A 26,962-nucleotide genomic window follows, 5' to 3' on the forward strand; every position below is an offset into this window, starting at 1 on the left:
AGCGTAAGGTTGGCTGCCGCGTGGGAGTGCGCAGAAGTAGCACGTTCCAAAAACAAATCCCCACCTCATGACCCCACGGAGCTTAAGGCTGAGCAGGTAGGAGACAATGAACAAATAAAAAAGGAAGTGTGTATAGAAATTGTGGCGAACGGGTCAGGAGGCGGACTCACAGACTCCTGGCCTTGCAGAGTCAGGTTCCTCGAGGAGGTGACAACGGAAGCCAAGACCGAGGACCGAAAGGAACTGAGGGAGGGGTGGGTCCGGCTGAGGTGTTTCATCCCTAGAAACTTCTGTGAGCCTCCAGAACAGAATGAGAGTTTGTTGCTCTGCTTTGCAGGCATGCACTTCCCCCCACAACCCCTGCTCTCGTTAAGGGAGGTGAAACTTCCCCGGATGTTTGCATAGCCAGCTCCCCAGCATGGAAGAGCTTCTGCAGAGGCTACTTTTCATTCCCCTGTAGAGATGAGAAAGGCACAAAGGCATCACATTAGTGGGCACTGAACGTGGGAGCTAAATCAGTATGGCTCAGAGAAACACACGGAAGGACATCTGGAGGTGGGGCATGTGTCTGCAGGAGCCAGCTGCTCAGGTGGCCCCCAATGTTCCCCTTCCTGCTGGTGCTCAGACCTCTGTGCTACCCCTTTCCCCTGGGTGTGGGCTGGACCTAGTGACCTGCTCCAGTGACCAGAATGGGCAAAAGTGATGGGTCGGATGTCACTTCCAAGAGGAGGTTACAAAGACAGTGGCTTTGTCTTGCTCTTACTTTCTCTCTTGCTGGCACTTTGTTGATTGTCCTTTGCTTGCTCTGAAGAAGCTAGTGGCCATACCCTGAGCTTCCCGATGGAGGGGGCCATGTAGCAAGGAACCGAGTGAGGCCACCAGGCAGGAGCTCATGAGAAACTGAGGCTGTCGGACCAACAGTCTACAAGGAACTGAGGCTTGCCAACAACCACTGTGTGGGCTTGGGTCCATCACCAGCAAAGCCTTAAGATGTCCCAGCCAACATCTCAACCACAGCCTTGAGACAGACTCAGAGTCAGAGGGTCCAGCTAAGCTGTGCCTGGATCCCCGACCCACAGAAACTGTGAGACAGATGATAAATGTTGTTTTGAGTCACTAGGTTTGGGGGAATTTGTTACGCAGCTAGAGATACCTACAACACACGCAGTGATGGAGAACTGAGGCCAAGTTAGAGAAGCAAGGGTAAGGCGACCCACAGATCAGACAGAGGAAGCCCCTCACCCCCACCCCTGGCCCCAGGCTGGAGGAAAAGGGATGGAGGTGATGTTAGCAGAGCCCGAGATTATGTGCAGAACCAAACGGGGCCTGTCCACTGGGAGCTGGCACCACAGAGAAGCAGCAACTTTGAGATCACAAAGAAGGGAAGAAGTATCACTGGCTCTCCCTTCCCATGTCACCCAAACTTCTGCCAGTGCTGGGGTGGTCTGAACCCACCTGGAGCCAGCAGACCCCAGAGCCTGAGGCACCCTCCTGCCAGGTCAGTCCCTGTGACATGGAGCATCAGACACTCAGGGATCCCGTGCGCTCTCTCTGTGGGACTCTGTCTCAGCTCATGCCACCTGGGATTCACCTGCTTGTCATTTCTTTTTCATTTCTTCATGATGACCCTTCTCTTGTCTCCACGTGGAGGGGTTCCCTTGGATGCTTCCCCTCTCGCTCCCCTCACCTTACTCACCCCTTCTTGCAGAGCAGAGTGGTGGTGTGGTGGGTGAGACTGGAGAAAGGAGGGCCTCTGTGGTAGGCCAGACAATGCCCCACCCAAGACATCTGAACCTGCAAATGCAAGCTCGCACGGTAGAGGGGCTTTGCAGCTTGATTCAGTGAAGGATCTGGGGATGGGACGTTATCCTGGATGGCCTGGGTGTGTCCACTAAACACAGCTTCATAGAAGGTGGGCGCAGAAGGATCACAGAGGTGACAGGAGGTATGCCTTTGGAAGGAAGAGGCTAGAATGACAGGAACATGGAAGGCAGGAGATGGATTCTCCTATAGACCCTTCCCAGGAACCATGCTGCCCACACCCTGATGTAACCCCCAGCGAGACTGATTTCATACTTTTAACCTCCAGCACCGTAAGAATAAATCTGTGTTGTTCTAAGCCACAAACACAGTGGTAATTTTTATAGCAGCCATAGGAAACCAGTGCTGCCTTCTCACCACGGCTAGTCCTCGCTGGCTCTGTAGGATCTTCCTGAGACAGGGAGCGTTGAGTGTTGATGGGAGCTCCTTGCCATGGGGAAGGGGCCGCCACCAGCAGGGCATGGGAAAGGGTGAGGGAAGCACTAGCAAAGTCACTTTCTCTCAGGTCGAATGGAGATACTTGTGTCTCTGTCTCTGAGTCACAAGTGTACCTCTCAGATGGTTCTGAGAGAAGAGGAAGCTAATATGAGAAGTGCTCCTGAAACCTTAGTAGGTCTCGTGTGTGAGGGCAATCAGTAACTCTGCTGGTATAAATACGATATACATAAATATATGCACTACTGGCTCTGTTTTCAAGCTGACTGAACACCTATTAACACCAAAAAAAGGCTGTTATAGCCATATTTTGATAAAGCAAACTTCAGAACAAGGAAAATTATCAAGGATAAAGAGTGCCATTACATAATGGAAAAAGGTCAATTCTCCAAAAACACATAAAAATCCTAAATGTGTATGCACCTAACCACAGAGAGTCAAAATACATAAGAGAAAAACTGACAGAACTGAAAGAATAGACAAATCCATGATTATAGTCAGACTTCATATCCCTCTCTCAGTAACTAATAGATGAAGCAGGCAGAAAATCAGTAAGGGTATAAAGGACCTGAACAGCACAATCCATCAACCTGACATTTATACACCACTCCACCTCACAATATTACAATACATTCTTCTCAAAAATGCATGGAAAATTCATCACAATGGATCACATTCTGGAATGAAAACTAACCTTACCAAATCTGGAAGAGTAGAAATCATATGAAGTGTGTTCCCAGGCCATAAAAGAATTAAACTAGAAACCAGTAGCAGGAAAATAGCTGGAAGATCCCCAAATATTGGGAAATTAAACAATATAACTTCGAGGTAATCTTTCAGTCAAAGAAGTCTCAAAGGAAATCTTAAAATATCCTGAACAAAATGAAAATTAAAAACCTACCTATCAAAATTTGTGAGAGGCAGCCAAAGCCGTGCTTAGAGGAAAACTGGTCATATTAAATTTGCATGTTTTAGAAAAGTAGATCTTATTTCAGTACCATAAGCTTTCATCTTGGGAAGGTAGAGAAAAAAGAGCAAATCAAACATAAAGCAAGCAGAGGAAAGGAGATAAAATTAGAAGAGAAACTAATGAAATTAAAATGAGCAAAATGATAGAGAAAATCAAGAAACATTAAATCTGGTTCTTTGAAAAGATGAATCGAGTTGATAAACTCCTAACCGAGCTAACTAACAATCTTAGGATAACTGAGGGATTTATACCATCTTTGTTTTGTGTGGTATCTGCATTTTAAAGAATTATGCTATCTCTGCTTCCCACTTTCATAACTGAGTCAGTTAAGGTCTAAAGCAATAAACTGTCAACAGCAGGCGGGCATGAAGCTTAGAGTCCTGGCAACTGCCAGTGGATGAAAAGCTCAGGACAGCTTCATGGAGAGATCCAGGCAGTGGTCCCCGGGATGGGGGCCTGTGTGCCTTGGGTTTGTGTCTTGCCCCCCGGTTCTTTGCTTTGTCTAGCCACACTCGCTTCACCTAAAGGTTTCCAGATTTTCCAAGGGTCACTCAGGGTAAACCGACTGCAGTTCTTCTTGAGTTGTTTCATTCTTTTTAATTAAAAAGCAAACGCAGAAAACAAGAAGAAAGAGAACTCCCAAGTGATTTTTGCCTGCATTTGGGAGAACAATGAGTGTCCACATCTTTCCAGTTGAGGCACCACGGTCAATATTCCCGACTGATTTGCTCAGTACCCCTCCATCACCAACACCCCACCCCGCCATTCCATTTCTGGAAACTCACTTCTCAGTGGGCCACGATCTTTTTCCCTTTCAGTGTTTTACAGAACAGTTTTTACCCAGGTGCTCTGCACTCTGCGTGCACAGTCATGAAGGGACAGAGAAGGGAAAGACCTTGGGATCATTTTCTCCAAACCCTTCATTTGACATCTGAGGGCATTTGCACGGGGAGGGCAGCAAAGGGCCTGGAGTCACAGGGCTCCTGCCTCATGGTGGAGCTGGCCCCAGGGCCCATGTCCCCAGCCTCTCAGGTCACACCCCCTCCGTTTCTGTCGTTCCTATTTTTGTCGTTCCTGCCCTTACTGCCACCCCAGGAAAGGTGACTCTGGACACATATTCCTGCCTCACATGTGTAATCGATCACCAGAAATGGGAATGGTTCCACTGTAGACTTTGAAAAGCCCCATTCTTTCTGTGACACTTTCCCCGACTTTGCTTTAAATTATAATCCAGCATATCTAGCTATCGGCCCTGTGTCAAAAATTTAATTCCTTCTCCATCTGCCATTAAAGTCAAGAAAATCAACTAAAATTTTACTTTTATTATGTGACTCTGGGAAAGCTCTGTCTCCCATTGAATGGATTGCCACTCAAAGACTCGCACGGCGGTTAGGCGTGGGGGCTCTGCAGTCAGGCTGCCCGGGTCTGAGCCCCGCACCTGCCATTGCAAGCTGGACAACCTGAAGCCACCTGCTGCCTCTCCTGGCCTCAGGTGTCTCTGCACAGTAAACAGAGCAGCGGGATGGTCTCCCCGAGTTGAGGTATGTAACGTGCTTGGGAAAGCAGACGTTCATTAACCCAATGTCAATCAATGAGTCAAATGTCCATCCATTAATTAGTATCAACCAGTTCTCTGGAAATGCATTTCTTAATAAAAGATAAAGATAAAGGTGTTGCTGTTAACTTCATTGCGTCCTTTTGTTTCACGTGGCTCTGCCTCCCGCGGTCTTGCTTGGGAGATTGGATAATTCTGCTCTCACGATGCCTCACCATGTAACCTGCAGCCAACTAAAATCCTTAAAAGTCTTCTTCGAGAAACTCCGTTACATCATGCAGCTCCCTTTGGTGTGCATGTGGCTCACCTTCTGACTTCCACCCATTCAAACTAAATCTAATCTTCAGCGATCTGTCACGTGGTCTACTCGGACTAAACTGCGCTTGGCTCACGTTCTACTTCCAACCCATTCAGGAACTGCTGCGGACTCATGTCGCCCACCTTGCTGCGGCGCTGCTCTCCGCACCACTCTGCACCAAGCAAGCCTCTGGATTTAAAATATGGGGCAGGTAGAGGCGGGGATGACCCTGCAAGGGCATCTGAAGACTTCCTCACAGGGGGACATGGGGTCGCCAGGTACCTTGGATCTGCCTGCTCCAGGATGGCCCCTCCAGGGGGCGCTGTCTTCCTGGCCACAGGCCACATTTCTCTCTCTTGGCCCTAAGACCTCAGGCAGGACTTCCAGTGCCTTCCCAAGACAGACACCCTCTGTGCCTCCAGTGTCCCCCAACCTAACACCCATTGCATCTACCAAGAGCATGTGTTCCCACCAAACCCTTAATAAATGGGAAGGGTTTTGTATTTTCCTGAATATATTTTCATTTTACAACTCGCATTTCACACCATCTGCTGATCTGGCACTTCTCATGCTGCCAGTCAGCTAAAATTTTATTTTTAGCTGCCAGCTTTGGGCAGACCATGAAAACCCTGTAGGCTACATTTTCAGAGGTTCTAAACAAAATACCTCAACGGGCTTTGAAGACCCCAGGAGAGTGGACTGGGGCAGAAGCTGAAATTGCTGAGAATCACTTGCGAGCTATTTCACGGAGAAACGGAAACAGCTGCAAATGGAAAGGGGATCAAGTAGCCGGTGCTTATGTAACAGAACAGTATTGTGCACACTAGTCAGGAGAGCTGACTATAAACATGCAACTGTATGCGAAAGGCGGCATTAGGGGGAATTCTCAGCCGAGAGAGAGAAACCTGACAGCTGAATAGGCAGATTGCTGGGAAGACCCCAGCGGACAGGCTGAGCATCCTTAAGTGCCTTTTCTCCGAAGAAGGCTCTGATCTCCCCTTAATCCCGCCCTCGGTTTCGGACTACGTAAGAAAGAGAAGCCGTGTCAGGAGCACAGCAGGAGAGTGAGGAATCAACCATCCTTTAGTAAAACGTTCCGTCTTACTCCACCAACAGCTCTCTGTCTTTTTAAAACAGACCCAGCCAGCAAGAAGTGCTGACCAGCGTATTCCGGAATGGTTTCATTCTGCTCTCTCGGACACCCTTTGGGGAAATGTTTAGCAGTACCCGCCTCCCCCGCCCCCCGCAGGCTGAAGAATCTATGGCATGTGCGCCTCAACTTCCCAGCCCGTTACACGGTGTCGGAAAACGTGACTGTGTTACAGGAAATCCAAAGCATCTGCATAAAATCCAACAGAGGGTGCCGAGGCACGCTCAGGGCACAAGAGAAATCAGAGATGGGAAGAGGAGGAAACCCCGGAGTCGTACAGCGAGAGTGGAGGCACTGAGACCAATTAAATACAAATTAACCTCATACTCACCAGGGATGTGACACAGGGAGGCACCGTCTGAGGCTCGCTGAACAAGATGGAGATACATGTCTAAAAGGAAGGGGTGCTTTGGAAGTTGCCTAAGTTCCCGAGAAATAACAAGTTATATTTCGTTAAAAGAATTTTAGAGGATTGTGTGCAGTGGTAAGTTTTTAGAGTGAAAGTAAGATTTCTTGTTGTTATGCTAGGACAGGCCTGTGGGCCAAGTCTGGCCAATGCCTGCTTCTGTCAATAAAGTTTTATTGGCACTCAGCCAGCCACAACCATTGGCTTGCATGGTGCTCACAGGAGTTCATGCACGACAGCGAGCAGAGCGGAGCACTTGCCACTGAGACCAGATGGCCCGAAAATCCGAAAATATTTCCTCTATGGTTCTTCCCCGAAAAAGACTGTGAAACCCCTGTTGTGGATCACACCCAAATCTTTCCTCCTAGCTCGCTGTCTCACCCCCCGGCCCCACTGGCAATCTCACAGTGGAGTGACCAGTGAGACATGCCCTCACTTTAAAGCACCGTCCACCTTCTCAACGCAGAATCTGGTGGTATGGATGTCTGGCCGGTGCTGGACTGTTTCGTGAAGAACTCTATTACAGAGGAGACAGTCATCTCTCCCTTTGTAAACTGTTATGAGCCCCGTGTAACTTAAAGGTCTCCTAGCAGACGCTAAGGTGCTTGGCGTCTTTCTCTTACTACCGTTTTAAATCTGATCTTTATGGTAGCCCTTAGAAAGGACTGGAATGTAGCAGTTACTGAAAATACGCCTCTAGATAAACTAATGAACCTGCAATTGACATTAATTTGGTAAGTTATCTAAATTTACGAGAACAGATTTATTAAAATTGTAACCTGATTGGCAAAAATAATAAATTTAATTAAATCCATTATTATTGTTAAAGACATTAGTTTTGAAAACTACTTCCTATAAGTACCTCCCACACTACATCACGATTCTCTACAGTTGTGCACCTTTAACTGTTGATCTAACTGATGCACTATTACGCTGGTTCCCCTTACGGTTTACACGATTCGCCCACGAGCGTTCGAAGGAATCGCCATGGCACATTTCGCTGGATGTAGAGTGTTTCCACCCATTTACATGCCTCAGGAAGTTCTCTCCTAACTTTAAAAGTTGATTGTGTGTGTTTCTGAAAAATAACGAAAAACAAGCTACAGAAAGAAAAAATCCAGAAAGCCACAAGCTCATGCGTGGCTACCAGTTATTGGACACTTGACGTGGGCCAAGCACTCAGCAAGGAATTACGGACTCCCGAGCCCTAATCCTCGGTCCACTTCTGTCACTGGCCCTCTTTTACAGATAAGTAAACAGATGGTGAGAGAAGCTAAATCACTCGCTAAAATTCCTACAACCAATTCACGCACAACTGGGATTTGAGCTCGAGTCTTTTGACTCGAAAATTAAAGCTCTTTCCATTACGCATCAGGCTGCCTTTGAAAAAGGAAAACATGCCTTTTGGTTCTGGGGGATTTGGCAAAAAATATTTCACAAAAGAATGTAACTTCTATCTTTGCTCCTACAGCACCCGCGTAGGCTTCCCTAGGTCTACGGCACGAGGCTCACCGGGGTAGGCAGAGCCGTGTCTCACACATTCAGGGCGCGCCGTGCGCCCACTGTGGACCAGAGAGCAAAGACGAAGTCCCTTCTACAAGGAGCGCCCAGGCAGTGCCGGAGTTGGGGAGAGCCCCGTACGCCAGGGGAGAGGAGCTTTACGCTCTGCTCGCAGAGCTCTCACGTGGGCTCCCGGGGCAGCTTCACGGGCCTGGGGGGCCCTTCCTCGGCTGGCTCTCAAGCACTGTCCGGGTGACAATGGTGGGGTGATCCACACAGAGGACAGAACGGAGACAAAGCAGAGTCAGGTGCCTGCATGCAGCTGAGCACCTGCAGAGCTCAGAGTCCCTGGAGGGAAGGGTGGGGACAAGGCGACATCGCAGGGCCTCACGCGCGGCACCAAGACAGCTGGGTGACTTGCTCTGCAGGGAATAAAGGATGACGAAGGCACACTTGAGTTTCAGGATGGTCCCTGGGAGAGCCCGTGAGTCGGGCCTCGAGCCAGGCCCGGCATCCCCGCGGTTCCCTCAGCAGCAAGGGATGCATCCATCCTGACGCCGGGCAGGGGCAGCACGGTAAATGGCCGGGAGGGGACTTGGAAGACAGTAACGGAGGGGCAATGAACAGAAGCTGGTCTCTGGCAGGTCGAGAGGATGAGGGACCTGTGCAAGGGACGAGATGGGCCCCAACCTGGAGACTGGGAAGCCAGGGGATGGCGGTGCCCTTCACAGAAATGCGGCCCAAGACGAGCGGGAAGAGAAGGAGCTGGGTTTGGGGGGTGCTTCGTTTGAACTGCCCATCGGGGGCTGAAGGGACGTACCGAGTGAACTCATATTTCAGACTAATAATCACTGAGACCTGGAACCAGAGATCATCAAAATGGTCCTTACGTCAGGCACAGGGCAAGAGGCCTGAGATAAAATGGAAATATCTTTTAGTCTGTGGATATTATAAATATTAGATTTTAAAACATGCTAAATAAAAAATGAGAATCTTAACTGGCCCAAATGATAAGCTCAAAATAGTCTGTAAGATTTGAGGTAAGAATCTACTCTCACCCCAAGATAAAAACCTAGCCTTTTTATCAAAATTCCTTAAATTCCATAGGAGGCAGAGTTAAGGAAAGGAAATGAAGGAACTGTGTACTTTGTATGCTTACTTTTATTTAGTTAGTTATTTATTTTAAAGATTTTATTTATTTCAGAGAGCAAAGGTGGGGGGAGAGAGCAAGTCAGAGCACAGGAGCAAGCATGAGCAGGGGGAGGGGCAGACGGAGACGCAGGCTCCCCGCTGAGCAGGGAGCACGATGTGGGGCTTGATCCCAGGACCCCAGGATCATGACCTGAGCTGAAGGCAGATGCTTCACCGACTAAGCCACCCAGGTGCCCCTATAGGTTTACTTTCAAATTTTGTGTGGAAACGAGTTTTTACCCTAAAAACTTTAGATTAGTGTGAAACCTTACTTAATAATAAAAACCTGACCCAAATTCCTCAAAAGCCCCACAAACTGTGAGATGAGTCAGTAAAGGCAAACTCCAGTTGAGGGAAGAATCCAGCATAGGTCTAACACAAAATAAAGAACTAAAAATGCTGGGGAGTGATGGAAACGTGTCTCGCTGCGGGAACCGCTCCCATCAGTAGAGCTGCCCGAGTCTGGGGAATCTTCAGCAGGGAAAGCCAGGAAGGCCTTCCAAAGGCAAGCCTAGCTCTGCTGCAGAGAACGGCTCTGCACTCCATCAGGAACGGCAGTGCTCAACCTGTTCCTAGTCTTAAGCCAGAGGTTTAGATCGAAGTATAGCCCATAGCTTGCAGCACTAAGTGCTTCACGGGCAAAACTTCCTGAGCTATGTGTAAGGCAGTTAGTCCCTGTGTCTTCAGCACTTTTGAAAATGTCTTCATTTCTGTATGAATAGGAAAGCAAATTGGTGACCTTCTCCGTCTAAGTGGCTAAGATAAGGGGATCGTTAGACGCAGAGACAAAGCTCACAGGGGCTGCTGGACTCTTCTACGAATCATGTTAATATCACTGGAGCCAGTTCAATCTTGTCTCCTTTCCCTGCCCATGACAAGTCATTCCCTATCCTTGAACTTCTCTTTCTATACCCTGTTTCCAATTCCCCAAACGTCTTTGTGTCTTTCCTCTATAATACTGAAAGTGTGAAGAGCTCAGGAAGGAATTAAAACTCCATGCGAAGATCCGACCGATCTTGTGAACAAGAGAACATAGCGGTTCGGGGCTCTTGGGGTCGCGGTCACTCCTCCCGATTCTCTCTAAAGGACGTGCTCTGCATTCAGCATCGTCACTGCAGACGGTGCAACAAGGGGGAACCGCCCGTTATTCTCATTTGGGATCTCAGAGGCACCGAGATGCTTACTAGGTCTCCACATCTGGGTATGTGTTTGTGTGCCCATTCATTCAGCCCGTCTCAGGCTTATTCACACATGCATCCAGTTAACACCATGTACCCTCAGTGCTGGGACAAATAAACATATTTAAAAGCTTTGGTTCCTGCCACTGACATCAGAAGCTCATCTCAAAACCCGGGGAACGTGAGGCAGAAGGAGACGCAGACAAATAACCGTACTGAAATGTGACGTGATGATTCCCGCGGAAGATAACGAGAGCGAAGGGCAGGATGCTTAGGGGGCACAGGCGACAGGGTGGGGGCTCCCACTGTCACAGCCCCCACCTCCAGGCCAGGTATGCCTGCTGGACACACTGCGGCCGAGGACAGGGACCGCTTCGCCATCTGAACTCTGCCTCTGTTCTGCTTCGGTCTGCCTCCTGGCAAAGCAATTTAAAAAGAGGAACGGAGAACAGGAGTGCTCAGGGGTTAGAGCTTAAGACTTGCAGCACAAGTCCTTCACACCATGCCGAGACTCAGACCTGCAAAACTTAGTAAGCCAGGCAAGGCAACTGCTAGACTGAACTGTAGCTCCCCAAAAGCCATATGTGGAAGGCCTAACCCCCAACGTGACTGTATTTGGAGTAAAGGAAGTAATTCAGGTTAAATGACAGTATAAGGGTGGAGCCCTGATCTGCTTAGATTTTGGTGTCCTTATAGGAAGAGACTCAAGAGCATGGATACTTGTCCTCGTCCTCACTCCCTCTCCCCATCTTTCTCCCTTTCTTTCCCCAGCACCTTCCCTCCCTTCTGTGTGAGAACACAGCAAAAAGTAGCTATCTGCAAGACGGGTTCTTGCCAGAACCCAAACATATTGGCACCCTGATCTCAGACTTCCAACATCCAGAACTGTGAGAAAATAAATATCTGTTGTTTAAACCGCTCTGTCTGTGGGATTATGTTATAGCAGCCTGAACTAATACAACTAGTGGCTAGGAATCTTAGAAAAATATTCCATATGATAATAAAACTCGGGGTAGTCTCTCTATCTTTTTTTTTCTTCTTCCTCTTCGCATCTTTGGTTACCACCTTGATCTAGGGTTTGAGGCTCAGATGTGGCACAGGTGAAATTTTAAAGAAACCAAAGAAAAGGTTAAAAACTAAATACTTCCATTTTGACCCACAAAGATGACATTTCTTCTTTTCCTAGAAATTATTCATAACACCAAAGAGCACGGGAAATGCACATATAATTTGTATTTTCAACAAAACTAGAAGATCAGTATAACCTCCGAACTCCAAGCAGGTGCAAGGGCTATCTAAAGCACGCAGGGCTCAGTGGTAGGAAGCCGAGGAAAGACACCGCAAGAGGGCCCTCATAGAGGAGGCTGCAGACATCAGAAAGGAAGTGGAGAGGTACCTGTCCGGGGTGAGGGACCCACCCAGATGCGTGAAGGCCAAGTCCCTGGCTTGCAATTGTAGGACTGTTAGTGGGAGCCCACTACATTCAGTATGTTCAGGAGGCTAGCCTCCAGAAGGGATGACTTCACTGGGCACATTGTGGGAAGCACCCCTGCTTCGAGATGTGGGGGTTCTGTCAGTTGGCATCTCCACCGGCTATGGGAAGTACGTTCCCTCAAGCGTCACTTAGTGGAGTGACCCACCTCCACACGTGCTCAGTGTGTTCTCACGTTGACTACGAGAACAATCAGCAGTCATTTTTTTTTTAAGATTTTATTTTTAATCTCTACACCCAACATGGCGCTCCAAGCTACTACCCCAAGATTGAGACACATGCGCTACTGACTAAGCTAGCCAGGCACCCCAAGAGCAATCAGCATTCATAGTAACAGAGTTCATATTATAAGAACTATGGAAAATGGAAACCTAAGCTAAAAGTTATCAATAAAACTTCAAATCACAGTAAACTTGCTAGACTTCAAAAATAAGGGGGTCCGGTGGGCATCCAGGCAGAAAGATCAATTCTGTTGTAAAGGAAAAGAAAACTTCAGGCTGGCCTTAGACTACCAAACAATGACTTCAACATGTTCCAGCAAGTAAAAATAACATAGACAATTATCTAATCTCAATGCAAAAACAAAACAAAACAAACAAACAAAAACCCTAAAATTACTAATAGAGAGAGAAAAGAAAAATCCTCCATCCCTGGGCGGGGGGGGCACTAAAGTTTCTCTATGTCAAAAAATAAACTCAAACTAAATCAGCAAAATATCTAGAAAATAATGATGATAGTCACATATAAGGTATGGAGCTAAAGCAGGTTTTAGAGGAAAATTTATAGCCGGTCAGTACTTATATAAAGAAACAAAAAAGAAGAAAAGAAATAAATGGCTCAAGCATCCAACACAAGTAGTTAGGAATAAAAATAAAAATTTTTAAAAAAGCAAAAACAAACCCAGAAAAACTACGGGAAGAAATTAACAAAGAAAAAACTGAACTAAAAAACACCCCAAATTAGGGGCACCTGGGTGGCTCAGTCATTAAGCGTCTGCCTTCGGCTCAGGGCATGATCCCAGAGTCCTGGGATCGAGCCCGGGGATCGCGCCCCACACCAGGCTTCTCCGCTGGGAGGCTGCTTCTTCCTCTCCCACTCCCGCTGCCTGTGTTCCCTCTCTCGCTGGCTGGCTCTCTCTCTGTCAAATAAATAAATAAAATCTTTTAAAAAAAAAAAAACACCCCAAATTAATAAAAATAATAAATATATCCACAACTCATTCTTTGGAGAAATAAAAATAAAATAAACAAAACATTAGAGATGAATCTGGAATTAACAGAGAAAGGGAAAATCTCAAGAATAAGAAAGTAACCAGGGAGAAATAAAAGCAAACACAAATACAGAGGTAATTGAAACCATGAACAGAAATTACTCAACACCATGAAAATCACTGAAAGCTTGGATGAAAGAGACTGTATTTATAAGAAAATATCTTTGACAGAAACAAACTCTAGAAGAGAAAGGAAATCTAAACAGAAGGACTTTCGTAGGACAGAAAGGGAATATGGCATCTGATCTGGTCTAGTCTAGTCTATAGAGACGTTTGGGATGGAAGGTGCTCATACATGACTAAAGCACTCAGAACCATCCCTGGCCCAAGGCCGGTGCTGCCTGTTTGCTCTTATTATAGTCAAAATAAATGCAAAATCTTTCATAAATTATTGGCCAAAGGAATCAAGCATCAAATAGATAAACAATATGACCTACTGAGTTAATTCCAAAAATTCAAGAATGTTCAGTATTACAAATGGGAGAAATCATACAATCCTGCCCAAGGGCAACAAAAACTATCTTTTAATACGTTCAAGATCCATTCTTCAAAGAAAAAAAAAAAAAAAAAAAGAAGAAGAAGAAGAAGAAGGAGAAAATATGGCCTCTTTAGTAGGAATAGATGGTTACTTCCTTTAAATTATAAAACTTACTTAACCCAAAAGCCAACATATTGCTTAAAGGACAAACATCAATCCTACTAAAAAACAAAACAAAACAAAAAAAAAAAAAAAACGGGTAATTATGTCTCCTACCATCATCACCTTAATGTTAATTTTTTCTGGAGGTACTAGGCAAAGCAATTGGAAAGAAAATTAAAACTCCATAAATGGAAATTCACTTGAAAATGATGTAATTTTATATCTGGAAAACCTAAGAAGATCAAATGAAAAGTTACTATAAGCAATGAAGAAATTCACAAGTTGTTGGAAGAAGTGTATTCACTGAAAACCTTTTGAAACCCTTTTCTCAACTACAGGAAGAAATTAGGTGACCATGTCACCTATTTTTAAAAATGGAACAATGAGCCAATGGCCAATGTTTAGTTGCCCTACCTACCTGCAACCATTCCTCAGGAATCCTGGGTGCTTGCCCTCTGGATGACAGTTTTGTTTAAACAAGGGTGGAATTACCTGATGTTTCCTCACTCTAAATTCTCCTAGTTTTGCTTTACTTTCCTACGTGCTACCATAAATATCTTCCAGTGAGGTATCTTACTATGTCGCGCACCACAGAGCTTAGTCGTATCTGAGGAGGCAAGAGAAGGGGAACCCCACAGCCACTGGCTCAGAGATTACATGGAGGGTCTGCACCAGTCCATGGCAAGAGTGGAGAGGAGCTGCAGTCCAGCTGTGGATGTTGGTATCTCTAGTGGGCTGGAGAGAAGCCCCCAAAGCTCCCCCACTGGGAACCTCAGAATATGACCTTTTTTGAAATAAGGGTCTTTGCAGATGTTATCACGTTAAGAATGCTGTGTGAGATTATCCTGGATTCAGAGTAGGGCTCTAAAGACAATGACCAGTGTCTCTGTAACAGACAGAAGGGGAGGAGATGAAGAGACACAAAGGGAAGAAGGTCATTTGAAGATGGACACATAGAGTGGAATTTTGAAGCCCCACACCAAAGAATGCCAAGAACTGCTAGCAACAACCAGCATCTAGAGAAAGGCGTGAACGCATTCTCCCTCAGAGCCTCTAGAGGGAACCAACTCTGCCAACACCTTGGTTTTGACTTCTGTGAGAGAATATATTTCACAGTTTACAAAGTGCTGTTGTTTTCAGTACCCAAGTTGGTGGTAACTTGTTACAGCTGCTGTGGGAAACCAATACAGCATCTCAGCTGGGGGTGGTACAAGTGATATGAAGACACACAGCTGTACATGTCCCTCTGACCACAGAACTGACACACAGGATGGCCAGATCCTATACCATGTGGCTGGTCTGAGTGGGGTAAAGCACAACCCCCAAGGTTGGCTGGGGAACAAGAGCAGGCTTCTCCAGAGAACAAGACACTCCAGAGAAAGGATGGCACAGAAGTCCAAGATGTCCTGCTCAAAGTAACCCTATAAATGTCTCCTCTTGTACTTCTCCCCCTCACTCTTGACAAGGGATGAGCTTTATCTCAGGGGTTTCCAAAACCAGACATTCCATCAACCCACAGGAGCTCAGATCCTCAGGCATTAGCAAAACTTCCAAACTCCACTCGTTAGTGAAGGGTGGGCTTCTAGTACCTCAGCAGGATGAAGCTCACTGCCTTGAGTCTGGGTGGGCACACCGCAGGACGGTCAACCAGGCCAGACCTGTATCCTGAGGGGTTTGCTCATGTACAGTCCAACTCTCCTCCTACTCAACTCCAGAGCTATGCCATTTGGGACTTTGATATTTCCAAAATATTTTTATGTCCCATTACTCTTAGTTTCTGTAAAAGTCCTTTAAACTTAGCAAAATGCATCACGGCTGCTGTTCTTGTCTACCACTCATTAAGGGTTAAGTACCAGCACTGCTTGATAACTGGTTCTTCAGACACGCTAGTTCACTGAATCAGCACCAAGGCCAGCAACTATCTAGGGAAGTCCATGGTCCTGCTGCCATTTTACAGTTGAGAAAACTGAGTAAACTAAAGAATTAGTCCAAGTTCACGCAGTGTTGCAGGCTGCTCTGAGCCTGCACATTCTGAGACAGAGTTCAGTGTTTACTAGGGAGTGGCCTTTGGATCAATGCCTTCAGGGAGGGAAGAAAGCTGGACTAAGCAGAGGCAGAAATTGAACTGTGATGCAGGCCTCACAACTTTGGAGAAACCCACAGAAAATCCAGAGTTGATATGGCCACCAGCATTGCCCTGCAGTGGTCCAGCCTAGACAGAATCTGTATGCCCACCTCAATCAGTCATGGATGCAGGCCACCCTTGAAAAGACATAATCTTGAGCTGGCAGCTCTAAGTAACTGAGACAGCCTTAAAGAGTCTAAGGGCTGAAAGTCAGCAGCCAATAACATCCCCAAGAACTGGACAGCAAGTCTTTCCTTGAGGGGTCTCTGGGTGGTGCCTTGAGGGGTCTCTGGGTGGTGCACCTCATGTCCACCGCACAGCTATAAAGTGAGAGCAACAGAATCCTGAGTCCATCTGAGGCCAAAGTGCTTTGTCTGCCCATCATCCTACACTGTCTGCTATGTCAAAACACTCATGAGCTACTTGATAAGGGTATCAAAAATGATTAACCCAGTGTCTGGCAAGCAAGACCTCATATCTCCTAAGACAAGCAAAAATTGATGCACGTCATTCTCATGGAAGGCATGCTGTGATTATTGTCGTAAAAATAGTCAGGAAATACGTCTCCTCTTGCTGCTCCCAGTCTGCCCTGTCTGATTACTCCACAAACATAATGGAAACGCTGTAGGCATATCACCAAGCCATTGTTGTTATTACTACCTGATGGTTCTGAGCACTAACTATGCACCTGGCCCAGGTAACTCCTTTTCATTTATTATGTTGTTTAATCATGTTTGCTGCCCTAAGATATAACTAGGAACATCTCCAGGCTGGTCTCCCAGTGACTATGTGTACATCCTCTTTCCACTGCACCAAATCATTGGGGTTTTCTCTACTCTTCAAAAAGATCCCTTAGGGGCGCCTGGGTGGCTCAGTCGTTAAGCATCTGCCTTCAGCTCAGGGCGTGATCCCGGAGTCCTGGGATCGAGCCCCACATCGGGCTCCCCTGCTGGGAGCCTGCTTCTCCCTCTCCCACTCCCCCTGCTTGTGTTCCCTCTCTCGCTGGCTGTCTCTCTCTGTCAAATAAATAAATAAAATCTTTAAAAAATAAAAAAATTAAAAAAAAATAAAAAGATCCCTTAGAACCATGGTGAAATTCTTGCTCAAGTCAAGCTGTAGATCTATTTTGCTCTCAAGTTCATACAAGTCGGCAGATCCATCATTCATCCTGCAAGTACAAGAAGGAGTCCTGTGTGACTCACCCTAGGGGTGCTGACTCTCTTATTGTCTTCTAGGGGTTTTAAAGAGCAATTACAGATGTATTAATAAATGATTAGAATCAGTATCTTTCACAAATTATTCTCAACAATAAACACTTGGAATGGACAGAGCCTCCGATCTTTGTATACAATGGAACATGGTTGCCTGGTTGGAGAACATGTGAGGAAAATCACCTGTCAAGATATCAGTCAGGGGGTGTACTGCTCAGTCAACCTGTAATGGATCTGTAATGTATCATATTTGATATGAGTCCAGTGCTTTGAATGAACAGAATGCACAGAGCTCCGATGACGGAATCCAGAAGATAGAGACCACTGAAGGCGGGGCCGACCAGCATTGTTCATCTTTCAAGAAATTCTTCTTTTTTCCTGCTTCTTTGAGCAAATCTTCAAGACAAAATTCATGGTCTAATGGGGCTTCCCTTTCCTTCTGTTCCTTCTATCCTCTCCTCAAAACAGCCTCACTAATGTTGAGAAATAAACCTAGGTCTCATTCCACCATCACGGTAAAATGATTAACTATCAACAGGAAAGTTCTCTGTTGAGCATTCCTGCAATTTCATTCTAGAAAGTGCCAGAACATTTTTAAAGTGATAGGGTGCCCTGCAGGAAAGTGTGAATTGTGTTGTTGTTGTTCACTCATTCCACCAACCTCTCTCTGGTGGGATGATGGTGTGAAGCTCCTGTCATTTAAAGGAGAGGTAGGGATTTCTGTGGGGCTGGAGGAAGGACAAGGAGGGAACAAGGAGAGAGGAATGTGGAGTGACTTTAGATTTGCTTCAGGATTTATTCACATCAGACACTTTCCTATTTTTACTTCTTTTCCATGCTTACCCCTACTCCTTCCAAATCACAATGTCTTTAGAACCCGTAGTGATAGTTTGCTAAAATGGGATATGGATCATACTCAATCAGTATCTAGATGCTACATGCCATGAATTGTGGTGCAGTCTCCTTTCTTCCCTTCTGTGGACAATGTTAATACCCTGCATTTCTCCAGACAAAACAGTAGCAAGGGAGATCCAAATTCTCAACAATTAGTCTCTCCAGAGCCAGAGACTGGACAGCTGGTAACCTGTTGTTTTCCTTTTGAGCTTCTCAGATTAGATCCTAAATGTAATTTAATTCCAGACTCCAATATACAGTTCCTGAATTATGCTGAAGAGGAATCGGTTACATAACAAAGCTGCATTACTACTGATTACACTCTTGCCACAGATGACAGGTTTTGTTTTCTACTTTAGGTCCAAACCAAAAAAAAAAAAAAAAAAATTCAAATTGTATCATAAATATACCAAAGTATCCACAGCATAAAGGAATCCTGTAACATTAATCAGAAATATGAGTAACCCCGTTAGAAAATCAGTAAGCACTCCTTAGCTTATCTTCTTTAATAAATCTGGATTCCTATATACCTGGCTTGTGTACATCAATCTGTATTCAAATTCCTCCTTGTCTCATGGGAAAATAAAAGATCCATGACATGAAAATCCAGAATGTGATATGAATACTAAGGAAATGAAAATGCAAGAAAAGTAAGTAAGCTTCAAGTAGAAAACGTAATCGTGATACATAACAGGGCCATCTGGCAATTCCTTGAGGGTGGTTCAGTACCCTGCCGGCAGGGACGCTGACGGGCAAACAGCGAACAGACAACAGGTGCATCAAAGATATACAGGCTGCAGGCTGGACCAAGGTTCCTGAGTGACGGACTCACTGCCCCCGTCCGGGAGGCGAGCTTCTTGCCCAGCCTCCCAATCTTGTCTCAGGGCTGTGTAACTGCCACCCGCACCTCTGGGCTCAAGCAGGAGGCAGCACCGCAGCACAAGTGGGGAGGTTTCAAGCTGTTTTCCTAATCTTGCTCTCCCTTTGCCTGGATACAGCCATAGACAAAAAGGACCCCTTGTTGCACTCAGAGTCAAAAGCATGCTATCCTACTGATATGAGGGAACTTCTTATCTTCCAGCTAACCACCACTTGCTAAGGACTTTTGGTGCTCACATGAAATTTATGATTGATAAATAATAATACATTCTTCTTGGGGCACCTGGGTGGCTCAGTCGGTTAAGCGTCTGACTCTTGATTTCGGCTCAGGTCACGATCTCAGGGTCATGCGATGTAGCCCTATGTCAGGCTCCTGGCTCAGCAGGAAGTCTTGAGATTTCCTCTCTCTCTACCTTTGCCCCTCTCCCCTCTCTAAAATAAATAAATAAATCTTTAAAAAATAAGAATACATGCTTCTTACACAGACCACGTAAAACCACTGTTCTTTAAGTTTCCTGATATTTAAGGATCGTCCCAGATTCCAGAAAAACTGTTCTTTGGAACGCAATTAGGAAAATAAAAGGTGAAGGAGGTACAAGAAAAGTTGAGAGACTAGGACAAAGGGGCTCACAGAAAGCAGCCGGAAAGAATCTCTTCCTCTTCCACAAGTAAGCGCTGTTCAAAAGGTGTTCCTTCTCTTCCATTTCCTTGCCCCATCCTCTCCTCCTGCACTTCTTGTCCTTTTCCTTCTCTCCTGAATGGAACCTTTTCATTTTATTCAGTTATTCGTTTATTTAATTTCTTTTAGAGGGAGAGAGAGAGTGCATGTGTGCAAGCAGTGGAGGAGGGGCAGAGGGCAGGGGAAGAGGGAATCTTAGGCTGACTCTCTGCTGAGCATGGAGCCTGGTGCAGGGCTTGATCTTACCACCCTGAGATCATGACCTGAGCTGAAATCAAGTGTCGGACACCCAACCAACTGAGCCACCCAGGTGCCACCCTTTCTCTCCTGAATAATTCAGTCCCCAGCCTTCAGGCAGAGCAAGAAACATCTGCACCTACAGGGGACCAGGGAAGCTAAATTTGCTCACAGTGATAAGGCTGGGCTGGGTCCCAGGAGTGTCTACAATGGGGAAAACACAGAGGACAGAGCCCCAGCTCGGGGAGGGGACCTCACATGGATGGGGTGTCAGAGCCTGAGCCAGGGAAGGGAGGCATGTGTGAGGGGAAGGGAACTTGGGCCAAGTAAGAAGGCACCGGTGTGGCAGTAAGGGTAGGAACCGAGATAGGAGACTGGTTACATACCAGGATTGACCCAATAAGTAAATACATTAAGGATCATGGGAGCTACACTGACCAACGAGTCACAGTGGAAAGGGAGAAAGCTGGCATGGAACCCATTGCAGACTGGAAATACCAGCATGACGTCATGGTGTTTAATATGGAAGGATATATAAAAGCAGATACAGGTGTAGACGTGTGTGCGCCTTGTCTTGGAGTACTGACAACACAGCGGAAATGGAAAGACCTAAACCCAGATCTTGCTTCTAAGTGCCATTCTTCACGAAAAAGACCCAGGGTTCCTTGGAGAGATGGGGGATTTCAGGGCCAGGGCAGGGAAAGCATGAGATGAGCCTGGGACATCTTGTTGTGTCAAAAAGCAAGGAAGTGCTCCAAGAGTGAAAGGGACACAGAAGCCAGCTTGAAGGAGCGCCACTAGAGTTTGAGCCCATGCAGGCATCAAAATAAACAGTGATGGTCGTGGCTTATAACCCACTATATAGAACAGAGAAACACAAGACGGTGTAGACATCCACAAGTAAATAAAATAGGATACTTGCCTGGTTTCAAAGTACCTCTCCACAAAATATTTCTTAGTAACAAAAAGCAATCCCAAAGTGGAAAAGTCTGGCAGATAGCACCATCACACTAATGATCAGCATAAATGATAAGACCCTGACAGAACATGATGGGAACCCACCACCACTTCCGTGNTTCCTGCTGAAGACGCAGAGCCTGAATCTACTCACGAGGAAACATTAGACAGACTCAACCGGAAGGACATCTGACAAAATAACTGGTCTGTAATCGTCAAAAGTGTTAAGATCTTGAAAGCCAACGGAAGAGTAAGGAGTTGCTCCAGACTGAAAGAGACCAAAGAGATTTGAGAACACACTGCAACATGGCAGGATTCTGATCCAGGCCCTTTTCTATAAAGGACATTATGGGGGAAGCTGGGGGACTGAATGGCAGCAGCAAAGCTGTGTGAATTACCCAGCTTTGTCGGCTGCATTATGGTTAAGTAGAATGGTATCGTAGGAAATGCAGCCTAAAGCATTTAGGGGCAAAGGGACATCAGAGTGACAACTCTTCTTTCAATGGATTAGGGGGAAAAAAATTCTCTGTACTAGATTTGGAACTTCCTGGTAGGTCTGTGATTGTTTCAAAATACGTTTAAAAAGCTGTTAGGGATTATACTTTATGTTTAGATGCATTAGAAATTATCATTCATGATTTTCAGTTATTAACTCAATTTCCTCAGTTCGGTGATATAGCATAGCCTGAAGCGGAATTCTGCTTCAAGGCAAATGCTGGGAAAATAAATTTCCTGAGAATAATGAACTCTGTTAATCAACATGGAAGGGAATAGGGTTTTCTATGATGTCAGCATTTTGGTTAACAGAGAAGCATTACATGCTATCGATGGATTGCCAATGTTCACAAAATAAAGTGAAACAAATATTCTGGGATCCATGCTAAAGAAAATGCATTCTTCTTTGACGGCTTGGAAGGCAGGGTAATAGTAATCATCACTTACGGGCAAACCTCTTTATATGAAATGGGTATCTTTTATTTTAAGTAATTTTGCTTTAAACAATTACGCTGTTGGAATATAACCACCTAATCCATAACATTCTAATTTATGTACACGGTCCATAAACAGAACTCTGTGGGGGTCCTGGGTGGCTCAAGTGGTTAAGCATCTGATTCTTGATTTCAGCTCAGGTCACGATCTCAGTCTTGTGAGATCAGCCCTGCATTGGGCTCCATCCTGGGCGTGAAGCCTGCTTAAGATTATCTCTCCCCCACTCCCTCCACACCTCCACCCCCGCTCACGCTCTTAATCTCTCTCTCAAATAAAATAAAATAAAATAAAATAAAATATAATAAAATAAAACTTAGTGAAGTGTTCTTCTCACATCACAATCCAGTGCTATTTGTAGGTTGTATGTCCTATAACCGACAGTGGCCAGAGGTATTCCCTCATTACTCTGACATTTATTTACCAATGGACCTTCCATTTTAAATCTGTCAGCATCTCCTGCCTTTCCCTGGCTCTTGGAATCATTGTGAAATTACTTCTGAAGAAAGGAAAAACTGACACTCTATTCTTCTTCTCCTTTCAATGTTATTCTTCTATGAAATAATTTGGAATGAAAAACTTCTCTTCTTTTTGCTGTTCCAGAATTATCCCATCTCTGGCTGTCCACCAGTAAGAATTATTTTCCTTTGTGTGTTTTGAAAACTGAGTAATTAAATATTGAAGATCACATTCTTTCCCAATTTTTTTAACTAATGGAAGAAAATAAAAATGCTTAAAAAAAAAAAAAAAAGAAGAAGATCGAACTCACTAAACTATGTAATGACCTAGAATACACCAGGGTCTTTACAAAGCACTTACTTCTTTCCCTTTTATGTTTTTTTAAACCCCATTTAATCCTTATAGGCATGTATCTTAATCCTCATTTCCCAGATTTTTTTTCTATCACACCTGCCCTGCAGACACTGTAATTACTCATGCAGGGGGAGGAGAGACGGGTACATGTTCAAGGGATGTCTTCCAGGAGAGCCTAAAACCAGGAAGGTGCTGTAAGCCCTGAAAACTCGCTCGAGTGCCCTGATGCCCATGTGGTGAGGACTTTCCCTCAGTGATTTCCATATTGTCAGCTGCGGGAGCAGCTCATGTACTCCTTCCTCCTGCAAAAACATAACCACCACCCAGGCCCCATTACAGGGAGAGTGGCAAAGTGAATTTACAGGATAAAGGAGAAATGTCCCATAAATACCTTCAAGGGAAGCCCTGCCATGCAGCAGAGGGAAGCAAAGCTGGGGCAGAGCTCCTATAAACAGGAACACATTCCCCATCTCTCCCCAGGCACACCTGGATTGTTTCTTCTTTTCAAAAAACCACCTTCCTGCTTCAGTTTGATTAGTTCCTGACCGTCTCCCTCTGCGTCCCTGGTGGTGCAGGCTACCCTGCTCAGCCGCAGGGAAGGCACGCAAGGACGCGGCTTGCCTCCGGGTCCGAACCCACCCGCGGAACCTGCAGCCCACTGCGCACGACCGTGGGAACCTGCAGCCCACCGCGCAGAACCGTGGGAACCTGCAGTCCACCACGCAGAACGGGGGCCAGGGCGCTCATGCTCGCCCGGTGCCAACAAAGGATGTCTCACAAATGCAGGGCTTTCGGGCTGCTCTTACTGAACCCTGTGTGACGAGCTCTAGGAGAGGAATGTTGAGAAAAGGGATCCCTAGAAAACTTTCCAACGCAGAGGGATTACTAGACACCCAAGGATAAGCCTCTAGCTCCACTGCAAGATTCCAAATAAAACATTCCATCAACTGGATGACAAACTGGGTTCTCAGACTCCGTGGGGCTCAGGGGACCCACGTCCAAAATCCCTTTCTCTTCAATGGCAGTGCTATTCGTCACCAACTCCGTCAGAGCCTCCCGCGTTCTACACCATGGCTGCGTTTCGTAAACATTTGAGTCTGATCCGGCAAAATTAAACATATACCTGGTCCAGGTAAAAACAGAAACTCAGGAATAACTCCAAACCACTGACCCTTATGTGTACGGACGTACACAACAGGAAGTCAATTCGCTTTTGAAATGCTTTCAACTAATTAAATACAATGGCTCCTTTGAAATGCCATTTATTAGTAAAGCTAAATTTGCTGTCGTGGCATTTTAAAGACCTTTTTCATGCCCATGGACCTGGCAGAAGATTAGTAAATGGAGCAATCTTTCCTCCTCCGTAAAGAAGGGGTTTTGGATATCAAGGTGGAGAAAGGTGGGGGAGAATTATGAATTTAATTGTGTAAGTCATTTTCACTCTAAAAATAAGAGCGCTAAAATTTAAGTCAGAATAGCTTGTAAGCCTCACAATCATACCACCATTCAGCAATCAGTGAAATGGAGCCACCATTTCTAATTTTCTCTGATGCTGATTGCTGAGTGTTGATTCCATGGATGGAGGCGGGTGTGGCTGGCGACCCACTAGAAACACCGGAGTCCACAACAGAGAGCAAAGCTTGAGCACCTGCCAGGTACCAACAGTCCCACCCAGAAGCAGCCCACGGCACCTCTGACACGCAGGGTGGTGTGAGGGCCGGCACAGGCGAGGTGCACCCACCTGCCAGACCAGGTGCTCCTTGGCCCCCGGCGTCGCAGACAGGCAGACGCTCAGCACGATGGTGTGGGAGGAGGAGGTGAGCACGCTGGCGATGATGGCGTCCCGCATGTTGAAGGGCAGCATGGTGTACACCACAAAGATGATGAAGAGGAAGAACGACACCTACGGGATAAGAACAGCGAGAGTCACAGAGAGTCCCCATTCCCCACTGCTGCCCCTCTTTCCCATTAAAGGCTGCACCAAACACCATGAACGGCACCCATTTAGAAAGGAGGATTACAATAAAGCAAGACAGTGTGTTCAAACAAACCCAATGGATTATAATGAAGGACTAACTACCGGGAGAGAGAAAAATCATTCTTTTTCAAAATTTGGGGATTTCCAGTTTGAGATCCAGACCACTGCAGACGTTAGGTAACTGAGCACTTTCTGGGTCCGGATGCAAAGTGGGTCCCAAACTCCCCAGGGTAAGCTTCAGCACACACGTCCGGATTCCTGATTTCTGTCTCAAACTATTTCCCGAGACCCATGTAGGATGGAAAGGGGTGTCGGGGGGGATCTGGGGAAAGTAGAAACAGCGTGGCCACATAACAAACAATATGAAACAGCTTAGCGATGGTTCAGCTGTTAGGAAACTGAACAGTTGGGCAGTTTCTCAAAAAGTGAAACGACAATTACCATATGACCCAGCGATTCCATTCTCAAGTCTATGCCCTAACGAACTGAAAACATGTACTCAAACCAACACATGCGTGCACACGTTCATAACAGCACTATGCACGACGGGCAAAAGGTGTTAACAACGGGAATGTCCACCAGTGGAGGAACGGACAAGCAGCCCGTGGCACACCCAGGCAGTGGAATACTAGCCAGCCAGAGAAAGGAGGGAAGTACGGATACGTGTTTTCACACGGAGGAACCTCAAAAACATTATGCTAAGTGAATGCAGCTAGGGCACAAGACCCCTGCCGTAAGGTTCTGCTTCTGTGAGCTATCGGGAATAAATAAATCTGCAGAGACAGAACGCAAAGTGGAGGCTGGCAGGGGCTGTACTGGGGCAGTGGGAAGTAACTACCAGATAGGAAGAGTTCCCTTTCGGGGGACGACAAACTTTCTGGAACTGGAGGCAGGTGTTGGTTGCACAACGCCGTGAACGTACTAAATGCCACCCAATTCTTCCTTTTAAAATGGCTAATTTATGTTACGTGAATGTCAACTCGATAAAAAAAAATGTTTTTAATCAATATGAAAGCTCAGAGAAAAATTTGGAATGGAAAGTAAAGTGGTTTAGTAGGTAATAAAACAGGCCACTTTCATTACAAAAGTAGCAGAGACAGAGGAACATGGAGAAGGGTGAAACGGTGATGAACCAAGTGCGAAAAGAGCCGAGGTCAGGGAAACAGATGCGTGGCATCTGGCTCTGCCACACGGCTCGTCACTCAGGAACAGAAGTGAAGCTAAGGGCAGACAGCTCGACCCAAATGCAGTGGGATCCATGCTTCACAAGGAAACCCAAATCCCAGCGCAGCTGGAAGGACGTGGAAACACCACGCCAGCTCTTCTGCGGTGAGTCAAGATATGTGTTCACAAGGAGGACGTGGGCAAAGGGCCCTGCTCCCGGCAGATCTGAAAAGAGCGAGGCCTGGGAGGACACCAGGCTCAGGCTCGTTCCCCCTCTTGCATAGACGTGCGGGTCTACACCGCATCTTACGACAAAAAGTAACAGTCACCATTTCACTGTGCAAGAGTGGTGTCACGTAAGCTCGATGAGTACAACCATCGCAGACAAAAGAGCATATGAAAGATCAGGGGGCACGACCTAAAAGGGAATTTGGATCTCCCAAATGTGCCCCTTCCTTTTCTCTAGGGGACTCCAACCCAAACACCTGCTCACTAGATAAGAACATACGAAGCTTCTCTGAGGAGGCAGTGAGGTTCTGGAGGCGGAGGAGGGATGCAGAATCCCGGCTCTTAGGCACTTGACAGCCCAGGGGAAGGGACAGTCACACGGACCAGCCATTGCTTTACAGCTGATGGTGCCTGAGAGAAGGGGTACCCAGCCCCGCTCCAGCAAGACATGGGGTGGGGTCACCACATCCTCTTCTCTAAGATCCTGCAAATTCGGGTGTCGCAGAATGACAGCCAAGGAGAATCCCACCACAAGTCGGGAAATGTGTCCAGGAATCCTTGGGGAGCCTAGCTTAGGCATGGACCCACTGTTTCATGCCCATCTCCTCCCAATTCAGTCTATTCATAAGGAACTTTGGGCCAAAACACATGGGCAAAAGGATCACCAATCGCCATAGCCATACTATTTTTCTGGTAAATACTTTTTTTTTTTTTTTTTTACCTCTTTAAAAAGACTATGAAGATGTTTTCCAGACAAGTCTTACTATTTAGCATTCTATTCCTAGTCTGTATATGGAATGGAAAAAAATCATGTTGTTAGACAGTTTATGTACCAAAACACCTAGTATAGATGGAAAGAAACAGGCATCTCTTTGGAGGCACCTTTCTGAGCTAGGTGCCAACC

The 26,962-nt window shown here is 46.1% G+C and overlaps 1 protein-coding gene across 1 annotated transcript in view; it reads right to left on the reverse strand.

Moving 5' to 3' along the window:
* The window catches only part of ADCY2 (adenylate cyclase 2), a 387,226-nt gene that overhangs the window by 252,137 nt on the left and 108,127 nt on the right, over nucleotides 1-26,962 (reverse strand). Inside the window, exon 3 of the mRNA XM_040630559.1 lies at nucleotides 24,430-24,591. Within this exon, the coding sequence (XP_040486493.1) occupies nucleotides 24,430-24,591 (162 nt within the window). The remainder of the gene's footprint in view (nucleotides 1-24,429; nucleotides 24,592-26,962) is intronic.

Source organism: Ursus maritimus, unplaced genomic scaffold (assembly GCF_017311325.1).
Source record: "Ursus maritimus isolate PB19 unplaced genomic scaffold, ASM1731132v1 scaffold_15, whole genome shotgun sequence".
In the NCBI taxonomy this organism is placed as follows: Eukaryota; Metazoa; Chordata; class Mammalia; order Carnivora; family Ursidae; genus Ursus; species Ursus maritimus.